This window comes from Lygodium microphyllum, chromosome 27, assembly GCF_053477565.2.
Source record: "Lygodium microphyllum isolate KBCC chromosome 27, Lygodium_microphyllum_v1.1.10, whole genome shotgun sequence".
NCBI lineage: Eukaryota > Viridiplantae > Streptophyta > Polypodiopsida > Schizaeales > Lygodiaceae > Lygodium > Lygodium microphyllum.
In genome coordinates, this window is record NC_141161.1 from 13837195 (window position 1) to 13858276 (window position 21082).

The 21082-nt window shown below is 41.0% G+C and overlaps 1 protein-coding gene across 1 annotated transcript; it reads left to right on the top strand.

Annotated features, from left to right (window-relative positions):
- Window positions 1–387: 387 nt before the first annotated feature.
- On the top strand, window positions 388–1758 carry LOC148012068 (uncharacterized). Its single transcript, XM_087668732.1, has one exon. The coding sequence runs from the start codon at window positions 388–390 to the stop codon at window positions 1756–1758; it is 1371 nt and encodes a 456-aa protein (XP_087524858.1).
- Window positions 1759–21082: the final 19324 nt, after the last annotated feature.

Genomic DNA, 21082 nt, shown 5'->3' on the forward strand with positions numbered 1-21082 from the left:
AAACATACTCTAGTTGGAACCAACTATTCACATATATAAGCTGAGTGTTGTATCAAGCAAATTGGGGTACTACTAGAGCAAGCCAAGGAAGAGCGCCCTTAGGATATCATGGTGTAAAGAAGGACTTTGTTAACTATGAAGTTGTCACACAAGCGGCGTCATCTCCATTGATTGAGAGGGCACGGGCGAGAAGAACGAAGGAGGGTAGGAGGATCGAGATGAGAAATAGCCGGTTAGAGCAGGCGCAGAGAGAGAGAGAGAGAGAGTTCTGTGCGACGCCAGAGAGAGAGAGAGAGAGTTCTGTGCGACGCGAGAGAGAGAGAGAGAGAGTTCTGTGCGACGCGAGAGAGAGAGAGAGAGAGAGAGAGAGAGAGAGAGAGAGAGAGGATGTCAGTGCTGTCCAGTACTAGCGGTAACACTCTGCTGGATGTGTTGATACAAGACCTGGCCAGCGAGGATGAGGACATCGTAAGGCAGGCGACGGAGCTTCTGCGTCTCTTAACTCAGACCAACGCGCAGCACCGGGACTACATCGCGAGGAGCGAGGTGGCCATGCGAGCTCTGATGGGCCTGATCAGCGGGCCGACGTCCAGAGAAGAAGAAGAAGAAGAACCCATCGAAGAAGACGGAGAAGAAGATGGGAATATAAATATCAAAGAGAAGCTGGCAGAGCATGCCATGGCCATCCTGCATCACCTGCTGCTCAACGAGGGCCTGCGCCACGAGCTGGGGCGGATGGGGCTGGTGAAGCCCATCACGCGCCACGTGGCCCGCCAGCGTGGCAGCTCCCTCGCGGCCCGGGAGAACGCGGCGGCCGCCCTGCTATGCCTCTCCACCGTCGACAGGCACAAGGGCCCCATCGGCATCTATGGCGGCATCCCCTCCCTCCTCGCCCTCTCTGCGGCCTCTCCCTTCCTCCCTTCTTCTTCCCACAGAGGCACCATAGCCTCCTTCAAAGCCCTCCTCCACTTGCTCTCCTATGACGGCAACAAAGCTCTTGCTGCTCGCTCTCGTGCTGCCCCCCTTCTCCTCCACCACCTTCCCAATACACTACTAGACAACAACATCGTTACCCCTAGCCCTAGCCCTAACACTAGACATGACAATAGGCCTAGCACTAGACATCATGTCCCCACACCCCCCTTGTCCCCTTACCTTGACCTCGCACTCTCCCTCCTCAAGCTCCTTGCCTCCCACCCCGAGGGCACTTCCTCCATCGCTCACCACCATGGTATCGATGCCCTGGCCGTCACCATCGCCCACCCCAATTGCTCCCTGGCCACCAAGGAAAAGGCCACCTTTGCCCTGCTCCAGATCTTCTCTACTCAGCCTTCCCTTGCACTCGAGTTACTGCACAAGAAGGATGGTGGCCATAGCCAAGTTGCCCTCCTCACCTCCTCCTCGCTCAATGAGATATCCATTCATGGAGGCAAGAAGGGAAGGAGAGCAGCCACCTCACTACTCAAGCTCTTCATGGACATGGAGGTAGGAGGGGATCATCATAAACATCAACAAGATCTTAATCAAGGTGCTAATTTTAAAGAAAAGGATCAACATGAAAAAGATCAACAAGATGATGTAGAGGGAGGCGATGTTCTCCAAAATCTCATAGAGACTGATGAGCAACCCATGTTTAATGAGGAACTAGTTATGGACCATGCTATAGATGATGGTGATGGCAATGATGATGATGATGATGATGATGATGTTTCTCAAAGCACTTCCTACATTGAAGTTCCAGTCACTTTAATTCACTAATCCAACATTCAACTACCCTTCTCTTTACCTCATTATAACTTAAATCATAAGATATCCTTCAATGTTTCCAATTGCTTGGATATGACAACCGATCACTCTTTATTAGTTTTCCTATGTTGTGTGAACAAGTCATATAACCTTATCCTATGCTCATACTATGTAGTTATTGAAACATTGTTTAATAAGATAGTGGATGTATGCATATGGTGCAAGAAACACATGGCTAGTTTCTATACAAGTCTACTTAATAATCAAGAATCGTGTAGAGTGAAGTTTAGTTGGATATGCTTTGAGTTTTTTTATAAAAATTTGTCCATTAGCATTCCATAGAAATTATTAAGCCACATCATTTTTCTTTTTATGACATTAGGTCATATTTACTTTGCTTGTCTGACCCCATGGTTTTTCTTACAACATTGTCCCAAGGTATGATGGCAAAGCAACAAAAGGTTTCTCTCATTTTTGTTAACTCATTGAGGACTTAGAATTCAAGAGAGGGAATGGAAAAGGTCTAGAAATCTTTAAAAGTTAAGCATATTTACATATGCAAGACTATGCACAATGGTAGAGCAAAATCATTACAAACACAAGAGGTGGAATGCACTAACAACCTAACTTTTAGGAAGATATGCTAGTTGCATTAACTCATGTAGACAACTCTAGAAACAAACACAATATTAGTAAGATAAACTAATGAAGATGAACTTAATTTCATTTTGAATACAAGATGGAAATAAAACCAACACTTATAAGATTGTACTTTGAAATGGCAAAGAAAATGAGAATCGCTTAGGCTTCATGTCCCAGTAAGAAAGAACTATTGCGAATCAGGTAGCAAACCATACATACTACTCCCAAATAGTGTGTTGTGTTCATCCAATTATTTATTAAATGAAAATTTCACCAAGGATAATAATGCTCATCTTAATCTTCTCTTGAATGAAGTATGCCATAATATACTCCAATCTTGAATAAAAGACTTGGTTTTGAGGCTGTGTGACTTTGATTGTTTTGAAGCTTTCAAAGATCATACATACCCCTAAACTTATACATGCAAGCTTGCAAACAAACATCCATATGTACATATATACTACATACTTGTCTAAATGCATATACAAATTCATACATGGATGCATGTAGATATCTCACACAAACACACACATCTTCACTTTAGCAACAACATAGGCAAACAAACATCCTCATGTAGCTATCTTTGAGACACATTTGACTTTTTACTTTCTCTTTTTGTATAAATATAAAAACACATCTAGCTGCATTGTAGGTCTTGGACATTTAGATGGCCCATGATTCTATGGTATTAAAGCCATATCTACAAAAGAAGAATTATTCTAAAGTGTGAGAAATTCTCCAACACAATAGAATGATCAATATCTCTAGATTTTCACAAAATTTAATTGATAAATCTCTATATATCAAACTAATATTTAGAATAAATATTAGTAAATATCAAAATTATTCTTAATAAGTATTTATACTTAATTAATATATTATCAAAAGATCCAATTTAATAAAAAAATATTACTATCAAATTAATTAGTAAGTTAATATTAAATTAAACTTATTAATAAATCAATTCTAATATATTATACCTAATTTATTTATATATCAATATATTAATATTAAGTAATACTTTTTTAGTATCATCTTAAAGGGTAACAAGACCTCAAACACATAAGATAATATTTAGATATCACAAATGTCCTTGATTGTTAACATATGAGATAATCTCTCATACAATAATATGATACTATAGTTTTGGTTTGAATTTGCCATGTAAGCTAGTTGCCACAAGACAAACACTCATAATTCCACAAATCGCCTCCAATTTGGCAAAACTAGGGTATAATTCTAAATATTATAGTGTAACCTTTTGATTGAAAAGCTTTTTGATTGGACAATAACCACTATTTGGTTATTTCCTCAAATAGTAATGTGTCCCTAAATAATGTGCCCAAATATTGACATGAAACATGAAATTCGGCCATTATTCACATGCAAAATGTTTTTGGAATAATGTAAAATGCAACCTAGTTTATTGTTGTATGCAAGGATCGTGATGATGTGATAGCGTTCTTGTGATCTATAATATCACATTATAAGCTTTGGGATTTTGCGGTAATAACGCTAAGACTACTATTAATTAGGTGGAACAATAGAGGATCACATCTATATTTGTTACTTTTCTAGCTTTTGGGTGAGTCTTTTGGGGATTGCATCCTTCTTGGATGAACAACTCGCTCACAAGACAAAACCTCGAGAGTATCTTGTGCCTTGATTGGATGGATTTAAAAATCTTTTGATGAGCTAGGTTCCATTCTTTACATAGAGACACTTAAAAACAAAGAACCAAAGTGTGTGCATACAAGATCGGGTTGCTTGTTCTAGTGAGAGAAAGATGTAATCCTTGATAGTTTGCTAGTCTTGATTCTTATTTTTGAAAAAAACATTGGGGCAATTACAAAGTGCTTTCTATCTTGGGAATTTGGACCACTTATAGGATGTAGTTATCCTAGAGATAAAGCTTTGGGTTAGATAGTAGTTATTACCACCTAGGCTTTTGCCAACATACTCCTTAATACCATGAATCCAAGTTGGAGCTCATATAGAATATGAAATTTAAATCAATTTATTTAAATTGTGATGTAGTGCACTTTTGCGGCACGACTCTACCATCCCTATATGAGGGATTCACCTACACTTTTTTATGGTCACTTCTCTAGCTAACATCTTGATTTTTTGGTGCTTTGTGATCAATATGCAAGTTTCAACCATGGAGTGTACAAAAGGGTGAACGACTCCAACTATTTTCTCACACACAAGGTGATAGAGGAGCAACATCAATTTCCTTATTCATCAATGATGAAACTCTTTTTGACATTGTAGATGCAAGATCATTTTCTTTGGAGCATAATTTGAGAAACAAATATATTATCAACAAAACCCATCCATAACTATTTTCTAATCTAGATAATAAGATGAATAAGTTAAGTTGAGAAAATCATCAATGTGGAGAATGTGACTTTTAGCTAGAAAGTCACCATAAATAGTTGTAACCTTTTTGGGAATATATCTATTCTAATTTCTATCATACCTTTGGTACTTATTGGATTTGCATCTTGAATTGAGGTCCATTCTCAATGTATTTGGAGTAGTTCCATATTCTACATTTGAGTCCAAGTCTAGATGGCCATATCTTTGACCTCACTTTCTTTGTAGGGTAGAGTTAGTTTTCCCAAGTCAACTAAGTTCATGAATCTCTTAGAGTTAAACAATGTGGATTCGGATCTCAAGCTTTGATTTTTCACTACAAGGTGCCCGCTTTGCACCATCCATTGGGATATCTAATAATAATATAGCAAGATTAACACTTTCTATGAACGAGGGAGTAAAAGGCAAGGCATGGAGTCTCAAGCAAACTAAGCTTTCATCACAAATTTAATGGAGGCCACAAACCAAGGCAACCAATTTGAGCCCTCAAGATTTTCATCTTCAATCTCTATAATAATTGGAGTAGCAAGGAGACAACATGGAACAAGCCTATTTATCTACATGAAGCTTCCATCATAGACAATCTTTAAGCCCAATAAGCTTCTTACTCATGGCCAATGGTCTAAGTAAGATCCACTTCGATCTCCCTTCATTCAAGATCATCCCATAAGGTTTTGAGGCTTAAACTTTTGACTCACACACTTTAAGATTTATATTTATTTTTAAATCTTGAGATTTTCCAATTAGATCTTGATTTTCCACATGTGATTATGAGCTAAGTTCACAAGGAGAAACCAAAGCCTCCATTTAAAATCCAAATCAGAATACTTTTGGCCCAAAATTTGGGCATTGCTAGAGGGTTTGGGAAGCATAGTCAATGCATTGGTCATAATTACACATGATGAAACCAATTCAAAAAGGAAAGGAATTCGATGCACAAGAGTAAGTCCCCAATATGTGCAATGCTTTGTTTTATAGGTTGGGGGTAAAGGCACCCATGCCTATTCACCCACATTTATTCAATGTACACTATATCCACACACATGTATACTAAAAGTGGTGGGCACCCATCACTATCACTTTATTCTTTATTCTTTCAATGACTATTGAATAAGGGAAGGTTGGTCATACATTGTGATTGTTAGAGTTCCCACATATGGTCCCTGTGTGTGTGTGTGTGTGTGTGTGTGTGTGTGTGTGTGTGTGTGTGTGTGTGTGTGTGCATGCCATATCTCTTTCTTTGCTCTTGCTTTCGCTTGTGTGCTTTCACTCAACCTCTATCTTTCAACTAGTATTAGAGCTTGGACTCAAGGAGCATTACCAATCATTCACTTCAACCCATGAAGAAGCTTCAACTCAAGGTTTCATGGTAGCCATTGTTTCTTCTTCCTGAGGTATACATTGAGTCTTCCTATCTCTTGGCTTATTCCAGCTTGCTCCCGGCTTGTCGATGAATTTTCAAGGCTTAGCTAAGTCTTGTTAAGTGCTTATTGAGCTAAGAAGCATCCATTCTATCCATTTTGAGTGGATATAAAGCATGTTGTAGAATTTGTGGACTACTAGTATGATAACTTGATAATACTTTTATATTTTGGCCATAACTTTTGCATACGATATTGGATTCAGATATTTATAGCTAGAAACAAAGAGAAAAATGAGAGATAAAGATGTAAGCATCATAAAGTTTATGTTATGTGGTTTTTAATTCTCTAATTTTTACGCGGAAGAGAATAGTTTAAGTTTGGGCGACATGATTGGTTTATGCTCTATTGATGCTTACGGGGAATGTTTGTAATGCCTAAATAATGCATTGATGCTCTAGAAAGGCTTTTAGATTGATAAGAGCTTGATTAGCTCAATCATTGAATAGTTTATTGTTGTAGTAATAGTTTGGGTAGCAAGCATACAATAGTGAGCCTTATGCTTTGAATGCATATTATGCCTACATGGTATTTCAAGTATGCTACATTTCTATGGTGATGTCTGAAATGGAGTGAAAGATTGAAGCTTGGACTCAAGAGCTATGGCGGAAGAGCAAGAGCAAGAAAGAGAGAGTCAAGAAATGGGAACTCCAACAGTCACAATGTGTGACCGGGCCTTCCTTTATTCAAACTGTCACTAAAAGAATAAAGAATAAAGTGACAGTGACGGGCGTCCGCCACCTGCAGTGTGCAGTGGCGGTGACTGTCAGTATAGTAATACACGGGCGGCTAGGCGGAGGCGCCTTTATCCCCAAAAACCTCCCACTTAAAGGTAAATCTGCCCTAGTGAGGAGTGAAAAGAAAAAGAAAAAAGACAGTACAACATGTACACATGTACAACAGGATGAGGAAAGACGTCATCTCATCCCACGCCCATCAACCTCTTGAAGAAGGCAAAGCGCTCTGTAGAGAGGCTTTTCGTGAGCAGATCTACAAGATTCTGATCAATCGAGATCTTGACAGGATCAACAAACTTGTCCTCAACAACCCCACATATGAAGTGATACTTCACCTCAATGTGTTTCGTCTTCGCATGGAAGACTGGATTCTTGGCTAACTGAATAGCATTCATAGAATCCGAATGCAGTGTAGGGATATCATCAATACCAAGGTCAGCACAACCAAACGATCCAACCAAATGGCCTCCTTGCAAGCCTCAGTGCGCTGCAACATACTCGGCCTCTGTAGTAGAAAGGATCGTGCATTTTTGCACCCTAGACATCCAAGAAACAGCACCTCCAACATATGTAAATACATAGCTGGAAGTGGACTTTCTACTATCTGCATATCCTGCATAATCAGAGTCAGTGTACTCCATGACTCCTGTATCCTGGTTGCCATAGCATATGCACATATTTGTAGTGCCCTTCACGTACCTCATGATACCCTTCATGGCATCCCAATGCTTCTTGCCAGGTGTAGCCATATAGCATGCCACAACACCAACTACAAAGGTAATATCTAGACGAGTGGCTATCATGGCATACATAAGACTGCCCATTGTGGATGCATAGGGAATCTTGGCCATCTCGGCCCTCTGCTCATTTGTATGTGGATAAACATCCTGTGATACCTTCACATGAGAAGGTAATGGACAGCTAATAGGCTTTACGTCCTGCATGGAAAAGTACTCAAGGACTTTATGAATGTACTCCCTCTGTGACAAGTAGAGGAGTCCTTGATGCCTGTCGCATCTAATGTGCATACCAAGTATGTGAGTGGCATGTCCCAGATCTTTCATCTCAAAGCTCTTCTTGAGCTGAGCCTTAAGAGCATCTAGCTCTTCTTGAGCTGAGCCTTAAGAGCATCTAGCTCATCATGAGCTTTCCCTGCTATCAGCATATCATCCACATAGAGGACCAAAATCAATAAAGAACCATCACGGGCTTTCTTGTGTAAAGACACAGATCCATAGCACTCTTGCTGAAACCCTGTGACTGCATAAAGGCATCAAACTTATGATACCACTCCCTAGGTGCTTGTTTCAAGCCATAAAGACTTTTCTTCAATTGGTACACTAGGTGCTCCCTGCTAGGTCCTGCAAAGCCCTTAGGCTGCTCCATATAAATCTCATCATGCAAGTCCCCATGCAAGAAAGCCGTCTTGACATCCATTTGGTATAAATCCAAGTCAAGCTGAGCAACCAAAGCCAAGACTAAGCGTAGGGTGGTCATCTTAACCACAAGAGAAAAACCCTCATCAAAGTCCACAGCATGCTCCTGCTTAAAATCCTTTGCTACAGATCTAGCCTTGTATGCCAGCTTGGGGTGTCCAGGGGTACTTTTTAGCTTGTACACCCACTTGCATGGCAAAGCCTTCTTGCCCGTAGGCAAGGAAACTAAATCCCAAGTGTCATTCTTATGCAAGGAGTCTATCTCAGACTGCATAGCCCTCTCCCAGGAGTGACTATCACCCCTGCACATAGCCTCATCATAAGTGAAAGGCTCTCCTGTATCTGTAACCAAGACATAATGCATCGAGGGCTGAATTCTATCATGTGGACGTCTGTCTCTAGTAGACCATCTCACGGCAGGCTCTACTGCCTGCCCAACTGCCTCTCCAACACCCTAACCATAAGCATCTGTTGCAGCTATAAGCTGTCCAACTGGATGTGCGGGAGCTCTTGGCTCCTCCTGAAATATGACCCTGCGGATCTCAACAACTCTCTCAGGCTGCCTATGTATCTTGTCTTCATGGAAGACTACATCATGACTACGGATGACTTTCCGCGCTTGCAGATCCCAGAGACGGTAACCCATCTTGCTTGCATCCCCATAACCAAGGAAAATGCATCTGACACTCTTAGGATCTAGCTTACTTCTCTTGTCCCTGGGCACATGGCAAAATGCCTCACATCCAAAGATACGGAGATGAGCATAAGAGGGAGGTTTTCCAGTCCATACCTCCTCGGCAACCTGAAAATCCAAACCATTAGAAGGTGATCTATTTATGATATGCACAGCTGTACTAATTGCCTTAGCCCAAAAAGCTCTGTGGTAGGCATGCATGGCTAAGGATACTACGTACACGCTCCTAGATGGTTCTATTCATCCGCTCAGCCAAACCATTCTAGGGGGGTGTAGGGGGTGGTCAACTGACGCTTAATACCCCTCTCATCACATAATTACTCAAAAGCACATGAGACATACTCACCCCCATTATCTGTCCTTAGGCATTTTAGCCTATACCCAGACTGGTTCTCAACCAATGCAAGCCATCTCTGAAACACAGCCAAGACATCGAATTTCAGCTTAATGGGATAAGCCCAAACTTTCGGTGAAAAATCATCTATGAAAGTAACAAAATACTTGGCACCACCCATAGATTGACAAGGCATGGGCCCACAGACATCCGAATGTACTAATGCCAAGGGCTCACTCATGCGTGGCCTACCAGACTTCTTATGCGTAGACCTAGTTTGCCTGCCATAAAGACAATGCTCGCATGAATCAAAACATGTATAATCAAGAGGCAGTAAGTACTGCAAACCAGAAAGCATTTTCATTCCCTTCAAAGACATATGGCCCAAACGGGCATGCCAAAGAGATACATGTGGAATACAACCCACATACAAAACATGATCAAGGGAAGAAGCTAATAAAATCAAGGGATAGAGGCTGCCAGCCTTGGCACCTCTCGCAATCACAAGTCTGCCACAAGTGATCTTCCATGCAGAGTCTCCAAAAGATACATGATAACCTGCATCATCAAGCTGTCCAACTGACATGAGACTGCATGTCAAAGCAGGTACATGACATACATCCTGCATAACAAAACTACTGCCAGAAGGAAACTGCAGCCTAACATCACCAATGCCCACAATATCAAGAGAGCTGTCATCACCCAAGCGCACAAAACCCAAAACAGTATAGTATGAATGAAACCACTCTTGGCAAGGTGTCACATGAAAGGACGCACCTGAGTCCAAGAGCCAACACTCTGCATACATAGAGTGTATCCCTGTCATCTGCGAAGCACTAGAAGAAGCTACTAGGATATAATCATCATCATCAATATCCTCAGGTTGCATAACATTGATCTCTTCAATTTTAACACTGGACTTTGCAGGCACTATGCTGCGATCAGAAGACTTATCCTACACTTTGTCTTTTCCCTTATCTTTGCACCTTTCATTGTGCAGTTCATGGCATTGTAGCCTAATATGGCCCCTTTTTCCACAATGGTGACAAGTAACATTTGTATTCCTGCCACGGGATTTGCTATGTGACCTCCCACGAGACTTGGACCGAGATTTCTGAGAATCCCGTCCATGGCCACTACCACTGCCATGCTTTCCATATCCATCATTCCTACCTCTAACTGTCATAGCATGCGACACACGAGAGGCATCCAAATTATTACGGTTAACCTCTTCTTGCAGAAGAGCACTCTCAACATCATATAATTTCAAGGTAGCAGTAGAGGCACATAATGCAGTGTGGAATACATCCCATGACTCATTAAGAGTACCAAGCAAGAAAAGAGAAGTGACATCCTCTGCAAAAGTGATGTCCTGCGAAGTCAAGTTCTTGAGTATAGCATGGAACTGGCTCAAGTGAGCAGACATAGTCACATTCTCCTTCATGCTTAGATCCATAAGTTGCTTCAGCCAATACATCTGACTCGCTGGGCTTTTCTTATTATAGAGATTCTTGATTTTATCCCACAACTGCCATGCACTCTGTTCTTCCTCAAATACATTGTAGTGAACCTGTTCTGTGAGAGATAATACAATAGTGGACTTGCATAACTCATCAAGCTCAAGCCATTCCTCATCTGGCATAGTTGTAGGCAGATGCCCGCTCAACCTCAAAGGTTTGATCTGTGATTTCTGCACCAACACCTGCCAAATCTGGCTCTTCCAATAAGATTAATTCCTACCATCAATCTTAGTGACATTGAAAATAGCATGATCAGTGGACAAACTCGCCACAATGCAGGTTGGAAGACTGTAGACAGTTCAAAATTGATTGTTGTTTATTGCAGAAAATGACCAAAAATCACCCAAAAATGAGAGAAAATGGTGAGAAAAGTGTAACCAAAGCTGCTGCCCACCAAGTACTAGTGAAAGTACATCATTTCAAAATGTTTCAACATGAAAAATCCATATCAGTCCTCCATACATGTATGCTTAATGTAATAAATTACAGATTTCAGTAAATGAGAGCTAATAGTGCCAAAATCGGATCCCAAGGCAATCAGATACTGCCAAGACCAAAGCCAGCATCATGTGGGCATAATATAAGCATATGATGGTCGATAAGCATGAATCCAACACCCAAGCATGTCATACAAACATCTGCTAGTGAGTAGGCACACCCCCTAGTCAACGGGGCAAAGTGTTCCTACCACTACCAAAACTTGACACAAGTGTCAAGATTGTGGGAGAGAAGGAAGGAGTCTCACTTGAAGCTTTCTTGCTTGCACAATGGGGGAATACACACAGAGATGGAGTCTGAAAACAGTTTTCCTCTGCTTAGTTGTGTAAGCCAAAAGAACTCTCATACAAAGAAATAGAAGGACCCTATATATGGGTCTCAAACCAAACTCAAATAACTAAGGTGGCATACTAACTGAGCCATGAACTAGAGTAGATAAGGATAGCTGTCATCTAGCTATTATTCATGGGCGGTGTACCAACCGCATCTGCAACTGACACGTGGTGACATAAATGCACAACGGTCACCTTGGCATATCACGAGTGGAGCTCGATATCTCAACACTCCCCCTCGAGCTCAATCCCAATTCCTGCACACCAAGCAGGTCTCTGAACTTGCGCAGCTTCTCTGTGCCTAATGCCTTCGTGAATATGTCAGCTACCTGATCCTCTGTGCTGACATAAACTAGATCAATAAGACCTAGTAAAACCCTCTCCCGCACATAGTGATAATGCACCTCAATGTGCTTTGTTCTAGCATGATAGACTGGGTTAATTTCCAAGTGTATACTACTCATGTTGTCACAATAAATGACAACTGGCCCATCTATAGACTGATGCATATCATAAAGTAGCTTATGTAACCAAGCTACCTCACATGCAGCCATTGCTGCACCCCTGTACTCAGCCTCTGTGCTCGACAAGGCAACTGTAGGTTGTTTCTTGCTACTCCAAGTGACTGTAGCACTCCCAAAAGAGAACACATACCCACTGGTAGATCGTCTATCAGAAATACTACCAGCCCAATTAGCATCAGTGTATCCATGTAACTGTATCTGAACCCCAGTCTCATAAAATAGTCCATACTGCAATGTGGACTTCACATACCTGAGTATGCGTCTAGCCGCATCCAAATGCGATTTCATTGGAGCCTGCATAAACTGACTTACCAATCCAACAGCATAGCTCAAATCTGGCCTGGTAATAGTCATATAAATCAAACTTCCTACTATGCGTCTATACATAGTAGGGTCTTCCAGAAGCTCACCTGCATCTGCGCTCAGCTTCACATTCTGCTCCAAAGGAACTGAGATAGGCTTACGGCCTGTCATCCCATATTTGGACAGCATGTCCAATCCATACTGTCTCTGCAAGAGCTGTATCCCACTTGGTGATCTAATCACCTCAATGCCCAAGAAATAACGCAACTCTCCCAAATCCTTCATCTCAAACTTCTGCTTCAATAGCATTTTCACATGAAGGATATCTTCATCACTGTCACCTGTCATAATCAAATCATCAACATAAATGACAAGTAGCATAATACTTTCTCTGTTTTTCTCACATAAAGTGAGAAATCTGCCTTGGAAATCTGAAAGCCAATAGTGACAAGATACTGTCCTATCTTGTCAGACCATGCTCTAGGTGCTTGCTTCAAGCCATACAAGGCTTTCTTCAACCTGCAAATAAACTCAAGATGAACAGCATGCACATAACCTGGTGGCTGCTCCATATAGACCTCTTCTTGCAAATCACCATGCAAGAAGGCATTCTTTACATCCATCTGATGTAAAGACCATCCCTTTGATGCAGCCATAGTAATGACTGCTCTTACGGTTGCCATCCTTGCAACCGGACTGAATGTTTCTTCATAGTCAATGCCATATGTTTGTGCATACCCCTTGACTACTAATCTTGCCTTGTATCTGTTCACAGAACCATCTGCATTGTGCTTCACCTTATAAACCCACTTACAGCCAATTGCATTCTTACCTTTAGGCAAAGGTACTAACTCCCATGTAGCATTTGCTTCCAAGGCATCCATTTCTTCATCCATGGCTTTCTCCCATTTTTCTTTTCCCATGGCTTGCTCAAAAGAAGTGGGTTCTGGTTCCTGTATCACTTTGACTATATATGCATAGTGAATGGCTGTAAATCCATCATATTTCAGCCTATCCACAGGATACGTAACTCTGGTTGACCTGCGCAAAGTAGGTTCACTCCCAGATGCTCTCAAAACATCCTTGGTCTTCCTTACTCCATGTGTAACAATAGAAGGAATACCCAACTCATCATCAATGCTCTGTTCTGAGCCACTGGATTCACCATCCACATAAGAGTGACCTGCATTCACATCAACCATGGGCTGATCTACCTTCTCTTTTCCTTTTCGTGACACCTGCATACCACTATTTGCACTGCCTTGAGAAGATTCTCCTGATCTCAATCTGCCTGTCCATGGCGAAGAATGTGAACCACTGCTAGAGGACGCTCCAGGTCCACTAATATCTTGTGACTGCTATTGAGAATTTTGTGCAGCATTACCATTTTGTGCATCTACATCATCTACCACATTTACTGGTTTATACCAGCTACTCATCTCATCAAAAACAACATCTCTGCTCACTGTAAACTTACGAGTAGAAGGGTTATAGCATCTATACCCTTTTTGCTGTAGAGAGTAACCAATAAAGATGCACTTCTCAGCTTTTGGATCCAACTTGGATCTCAACTCATCTGGCACATGTACATAGGCAATGCAACCAAAAATTTTCAAATGAGAAATATCTGGTTTCCTACCAGTATACCTCTCCTCTGGAGTCATCCCATGTATTGCTACAGTGGGAGTCCTATTCATTATATAGACTGCAGTAGCAACTGCTTCAGCCCAGTAAAAATCTGGCAAGTCTTTTTCGTTGAGCATGGCACGAGATACCTCTCCAATATGCCTGTTTTTTCTTTCTGCAATTCCATTTTGCTGTGGGGTATGACTGCATGAATATTGCTGCTTTATGCCATGCTCCTGCAAGAACCTTGCAAACTCATTTGAGAGGTACTCTCCCCCTCCATCTGACCTTATGCATTTTATTTGCAGGCCTGTTTCTTTTTCAACCATAGCTTTAAGAGTTTTGAAATGCCCAAAAACTTCACTTTTCTTTTTCATAAAATACACCCAAACTTTTCTGCTATAGTCATCAATAAAAGTGACAAAATAATGATAGCCTCCAAGAGATGCAGCTTTAGTAGTCCACACATCAGAGTGGATTAATTCCAATGGCTTCTCACTCTCTTGAACATGTCTAGGAAATGGTTTCCTTGCATGTTTTCCAAATTGACAGGCTTCACATACCTTATGCATTTCTGCAACCTTGAATTTTGGCAATCCTGCAACAATATTTTGGGCCTGCATTGATTTAAGTCGCTGTACATTAACATGACCAATGCGTTTATGCCAGATATCAATATCTACAACTACACAGGTCCCATGTGCAAACATTGCTGCACTCAATTCAAACATGTCTGCATCCAACATAAACATTCTGGCCTTCTTCTTTCCTTTTGCTATCAAGCGACCTTTATTTTTCATATCCTCAACAAAGCATCCATGAGGATTAAATCTGACCTGCAAGCCCTGCTCAACCATTTGACCAACAGAAACCAGATTCTTGGTGATATTCGGGACATGAAATACATCAGACAGGTATTTCTTTTTCCCATCCTGCATAGACAAAGGAATTTTTCCAATCTGCACAATAGGATGTGCAGTATCATCACTAGTCCCCACAAATCCTGGTTTTTCCATTTTCCTTGCATCCTCCATCCATTCTGCATGACCTGTCATGTGGTTTGATGCACCTGAGTCAACATACCATACATCATTGCTTTCTTCTGCACTTATCATAGAATTGTTCATGTGCTGCACCATAAACAAATGCTCATTTCTATCATCACCCTGTCTACTAGAAGATGCATAATTCCCTTGTTGCAGTTTTCCATTCATGATGTCATTCTGCTTTTTATAGCAGTCTTTAGCCATATGACCCATTTTACCACAGTAGTAGCATTCAACATTACTGTTTGCATTTTGGCCTCTTTGCCATCCACCACGATCTCTTTGGCTCCCCCTGCCTCTAGAGTTACCACGTCCTCCTCCATAGGACTAGTTTTCTTGAGTTTGCTGCATATTCTGATTTCTACCACGGCCTCCAGATCGGCCTCCTCTACCTCTGTCTCTACCTCTTCCAGCATTTGAGTAGAAGACAACTTCTTTTGAAGTTCCTCCTGAAGACAATGCACCACCATTTCTCTGCTCCTCAGAAATTAGAAGAGCAATCAACTCCTCAAAATCAGGAAATCTTTCACGGACGGAAATGGATGTTCGAAACTATGCATAATCCTTTCCTAGACCATTCAAGGTCACGGAAACTAAATCATCATCTTCCACTGGCGACCCAATGGAAGCAAGTGCATCTGCAATCTTCTTCACCTTCATGTGGTAGTCATTGATGCTCATATTTTCTCTTTGCACATTATGCAACTCTTGCTTGAGCTGCATTTTCCTGGCTTGCGTATTTGTGCTATACATTTTTGACAAAGTGTCCCATGCCTCCTTTGGAGTACTTGCATCTTGAATATGCACAATCATAGAGTCTGAAATGCTGATAGACAGCCAATACATAACTTTCCTGGCTCTCTCATGCCATGCTTTAAATGCCTGCATTTGCTGTTGATTGGGAACATCAGGAAGAACTGGTTCTTCTTCATTTCCTGCAACAAATTCCCAATATCCTTTTCCCATAAGGAAATTCGTCATTCTAAACTTCCATGCTTGGAAGTTGTTCTTGTCAAGCTTTTCAGTGACAATCTGTGAAAGAGAATCAGACGCCATTACAGAACACTGCAAAAAATTCTGTCACTGCAAAAAACACAGCTTCACCCTCACAAGGGCAAATCTGCAAAACTGGCGAAAGTGGTATTTGACCACACAGTCACTTCTTAGTGACGATTTTGCATCAACAGGCAACAGGGATGATTCTGTAACTCCCAATGTCTCTGCGCACAGGCATACGATGCAATTTCTGCAGTAACTTTTCACCAACCTGTAGAACAGTGGTCGCACAGCATAAAACTGGGCCTTTTCCTGAGTGCGTGCAGAAAAGTTTCGCCTCCAAAACAGGCCTCGAAATGGCCTCAAATAAAAAAAATAGGGTCACCGTGGGCTAAAGCCCTCACCCACAGCATATACTGCCCTCTTGCTTCACCGCGAAGGGCGTCTCAACCTGAGACAATGCACTCTTGCAATTTCCGGCTGTGCTACCTGCAGAGATCTTCTCCCAAAACAAAAAATGAAAGCAACACTGCTCCTCTTACCAGAATACTGCGAGCTTGGCTTGCTTTCTTGAGCTCCTTACCACGAACAAGGCTCTGATACCATGTCAAGATTGTGGGAGAGAAGGAAGGAGTCTCACTTGAAGCTTTCTTGCTTGCACAATGGGGGAATACACACAGAGATGGAGGCTAAAAACAGTTTTCCTCTTCTTAGTTGTGTAAGCCAAAAGAACTCTCATACAAAGAAATAGAAGAACCCTATATATGGGTCTCAAACCAAACTCAAATAACTGAGGTGGCATACTAACTGAGCCACGAACTAGAGTAGATAAGGATAGCTGTCATCTAGCTATTATTCATGGGCGGTGTACCAACCGCATCTGCAACTGACACGTGGTGACATAAATGCACAACGGTCACCCTGGCATATTACGAGTGGAGCTCGATATCTCAACAACAAGTAGGTGTCAGCTCACAAAGATACGGATCCAAATCTGAGACTCAGCTCATAAGCATACAGTGAACCAAGACATATAAACCATGCATCATCCCAAAAGGGTAAGAAATCCCAAAGTCTCAAGTGTTTGTAACTACTCAATAGCATGTAACTGCTCAATGCATAAAAGCACCACCTGCTCAATATCTGATAAGCATTCAAGAATGCTCCTACTGGCATAAAAGCCGTATGTACGAGTTCAAGAGCTCAAACCAAGGCAAGACACATTGCCAATGATATAAGTCCAAGACAATACATCAATAGTACATCCCGAATATGTAGGCGGTAGAGCATCCGTATGTAGCATCCATAAGCATGTAAGACATCAAGTACATCCCAATCAAAACTCTGACAAGCCAAGTAACATGCAAGACAACTCCAGATAATCCAAAATGCATCCAAGGTAGAGCTTCAATGAGCACTCAAGCTCAACATATGCATAGGGTAATCAAGCAAGACATGAGCATCAAGCCGTAGGCAACAATTATGCATAAATCCAAGGCATATACAACTGTCAAGCATGAACCATGTCAATGAGTGTGTAATGTCAAAGCTCTTCCAAAAGCATCCGGAATGAAATCCTATCTCGAAGTCGTACCCCGAAGATCAATACTTCATGGCATATATCCAAGACATAGGCCGAAACCAATAGGCATAACCCAAGGCATGTGTAATAGCTTCAGCCCGCTTTTATTACAGCATGAAATGACTCTTAAAACTGAGAAATTTTAGTCCCAAATTAGTGCCAAAATGATGGCATAACATGTGCAATCCACCCCAAGTCGATCGGCATCCAATAGGCATCAAACTAATTAACTATGTATGCCTAGACAAGCATAGCATTTACTGTCAATGTAGCATCAACATAACATGACTGTGAACTACTGTAAACAGTCCCAAACAGTGTTTGAATCAGCCCCAAATCAATGTCCAATGCTCAAGCCTTCAAGACCAAGCCATAGACCATGTCAAGAGCGCATTATGAAGCCCAAACATCATGCCAATGACCACTAGGAAGTAGGGGGCTGCTTTGGTATTGTATACAAGCTACAGGAAGATGGCACAAACTGTCCAGATCTGTAGGGGAGGCCTGCTGCTCACGTGGCTGAAGTTTGAGGTGTTGGGGGGCAAGTGAAGTGGCCAATGGTGGCCCACAATGATCCAGTCTTGTTCAAAGGCAAGTGAGAGATGAAGCAAGGGAGCTTCAATGGTGGCTACCCCAATCTTGTTTACAGCCTATGAGACCTGAGAACTGAAGTACACCCTGAAGAAAATGATCAAATACCTTTGCTTGAATGCCATGAGGGTGCCTCAATAGGCCGAGAAGAAGCTCGGGAAGTCGGGGAGTGACGGGAGCTCGAAGGAATCGGATATGGCTACCGGGAAGGAGAACCAATGCAAGTAGGGAGTCGATGGAAAGCTGACAATGCCATGAACCAAGCTCAAGAGTCAGGAAGCCGAGCTCTGATACCAGTTGAAAGGGAGTGAAGGATCGAATCGTGGACTCGAGAGCTATGGCGGGAGAGCAAGAGCAAGAAAGAGAGAGACAAGAAATGGGAACTCCAACAATCACAATGTGTGACCAAGCCTTCCTTTATTCAAACTGTCACTAAAAGAATAAAGAATAAAGTGACGATGACGGGCGCCCACCACCTGCAGTGTGCAGTGGCGGTGACTGTTAGTGTAGTAATACACGGGCGGCTAGGCGAAGGCGCCTTTACCCCCAACAATGTCTAGCATTAATATATGAGCCTAGATATAGTTATGATATGGTTTGATACTTGGATATGAGGTACATTTGATTCACTTAGGTTTTGGTCAGTATCTTTGAGTTTCTCTACTTAGTCACTTACATGTATTAAAGCTTCATTGGACACATGCTCCCAGATGTATTTGTCATATACTTGGGCTTTGTAAATGCTTTGATGTATATGTCTTGATCTTTGTTTGATCCCTTTGCATTTTGAATTCACTTCTAGTGGGGGATGCTTGTACTTACTTAGTAGGTCTTGGTTCTTGGAGATAGGGGAATCTTAGTTCATGTATATGCTCTCTTGTAAATTATTAGACACGGTTACCTCCACTTGTGGGCTGATTTAGTACTTAAACACCCTATTAGAAAATTTGAGAATTTTCCAAGTCCCAATTTCAAATAAGTGATAAATATTTGACCACATGGAAAAATCTTGATCCATATTTGAAAGTGGGATTCATAAAGGTAGCTTATATAGCATTTAAGGTAGACACCACCTTTAAGTAAGTCAACAAGATTTGGCCATGTGGTCAAATAATAAAGGTATTGGGGGCTCCCAAAGTGCATGGAAATTTCCAAATTGCCTAATATAGTGTTATTACCTCTATCAGAAGTTTGTCAGTGATATGTACATGCATATTGGTTATGCATTTGATTGATCTTTGAAATTACTCTTGAGATCTTCTACATGCATGATGTATATGCTTACAAAATGTATGGTTTATTGATACTTTGAGTTCATGATAGTCTTTTGTACCGGTGGTATATTCTTAGTCACTACTAGTTGCATTCTTTGTATCTCGGTTGTTGCTATCTAGATATCTCTAGCAATGGGAGCTTGCTTTCTTAGCTATTTGCCCACAATTGGATTGACATATATTGCCATCTTTATTCTAGCATTCTTGTTGTTACAAATTTCAGTATTATTTTGGAGAGCATATAGTTTGTTTTCACACTCTATTAATTACAGTTTGTGGACAACTATATCCTCATTTGTTCTTGCCCTTTTACATAAGTTTTAGGGATATTTTGTTGAATTTATAACATTCCATCCTCTTTTCATTTACATAAATTTATAGTCATTATGACATGTTCTAGAATAGATAGTGCTATTTTCAATATTGAAAAGCTTGATGGCAATAAGTTCCAATATTGAAAGATGTAGAGATGACAAGTCTTGGTGTAGAAGAGGCTGGTTAAACCATTGAGGTTAGAGGGAATAAAGCCTGATTTTTATGATACAAAGGATTGGGCAAAACTTGATGAGTTGTGTAAATCTACTATCATTCTGTCGTTATCAAAGCAAGTGTATTTTAATATCATTGACACTAAAATACCATATTAGAGGATTCAAGAATCTCCCAAGTTTTGCTTTCAAATAAAGAGTAAAGATTTGACCAAGTGGCTAAATCTTAACCCCATATTTGAGAGTGGGACTTGGGGGGATTGCATATATAGTATTTAGGAAAATTTCCACCTTCAAGTAAGGGGATAAGATTTGACCATGTGTCCAAATATTAATCATATTGGAAATTCCCAAACTTTATGAAAATTTCCAAATTCGTGAATATGTGGTTCGAAGGGTGGTGCTTATGCATTATGGAAAAATATTTGTGATTTTTATGATAAACAAAGTCATGTATCTCAGTTATATTCATTGAAGAAACTTGTGGACCTTTGCATGAAGGATGGCACTACTATGTCTACTTATTTGAATGAGTTTCATTCCACTTTCAGCTAGCATGTATGGTAGGGCATTTGGTTTGAAGATAATATCAAGTCTTTGTTCTTGCTCATTACACTACCTGAGTCATGGGATACCTTTTGTACTACTATGAGTGCTCACCTTCCTGAGGGTGGTTTTAAATATAATAATGTAGAGAGTGTTCTATTGACAGAAGAAGTAAACATAAAGAACATTGATCTAGCCTACACTTCTCATGCATTGATGGTTAGAGGTAGAAATTGTAGTATTGGCAATAATAATTGTGGTAGAGACTCTTAGCCCAATAAGGGCAAGTCTCAATCTCGTGGATAATCTTACATTAAGTCTTGCAGACATAAGTCCTCCTTGTCATATCATTATTGTGGGCAATAGA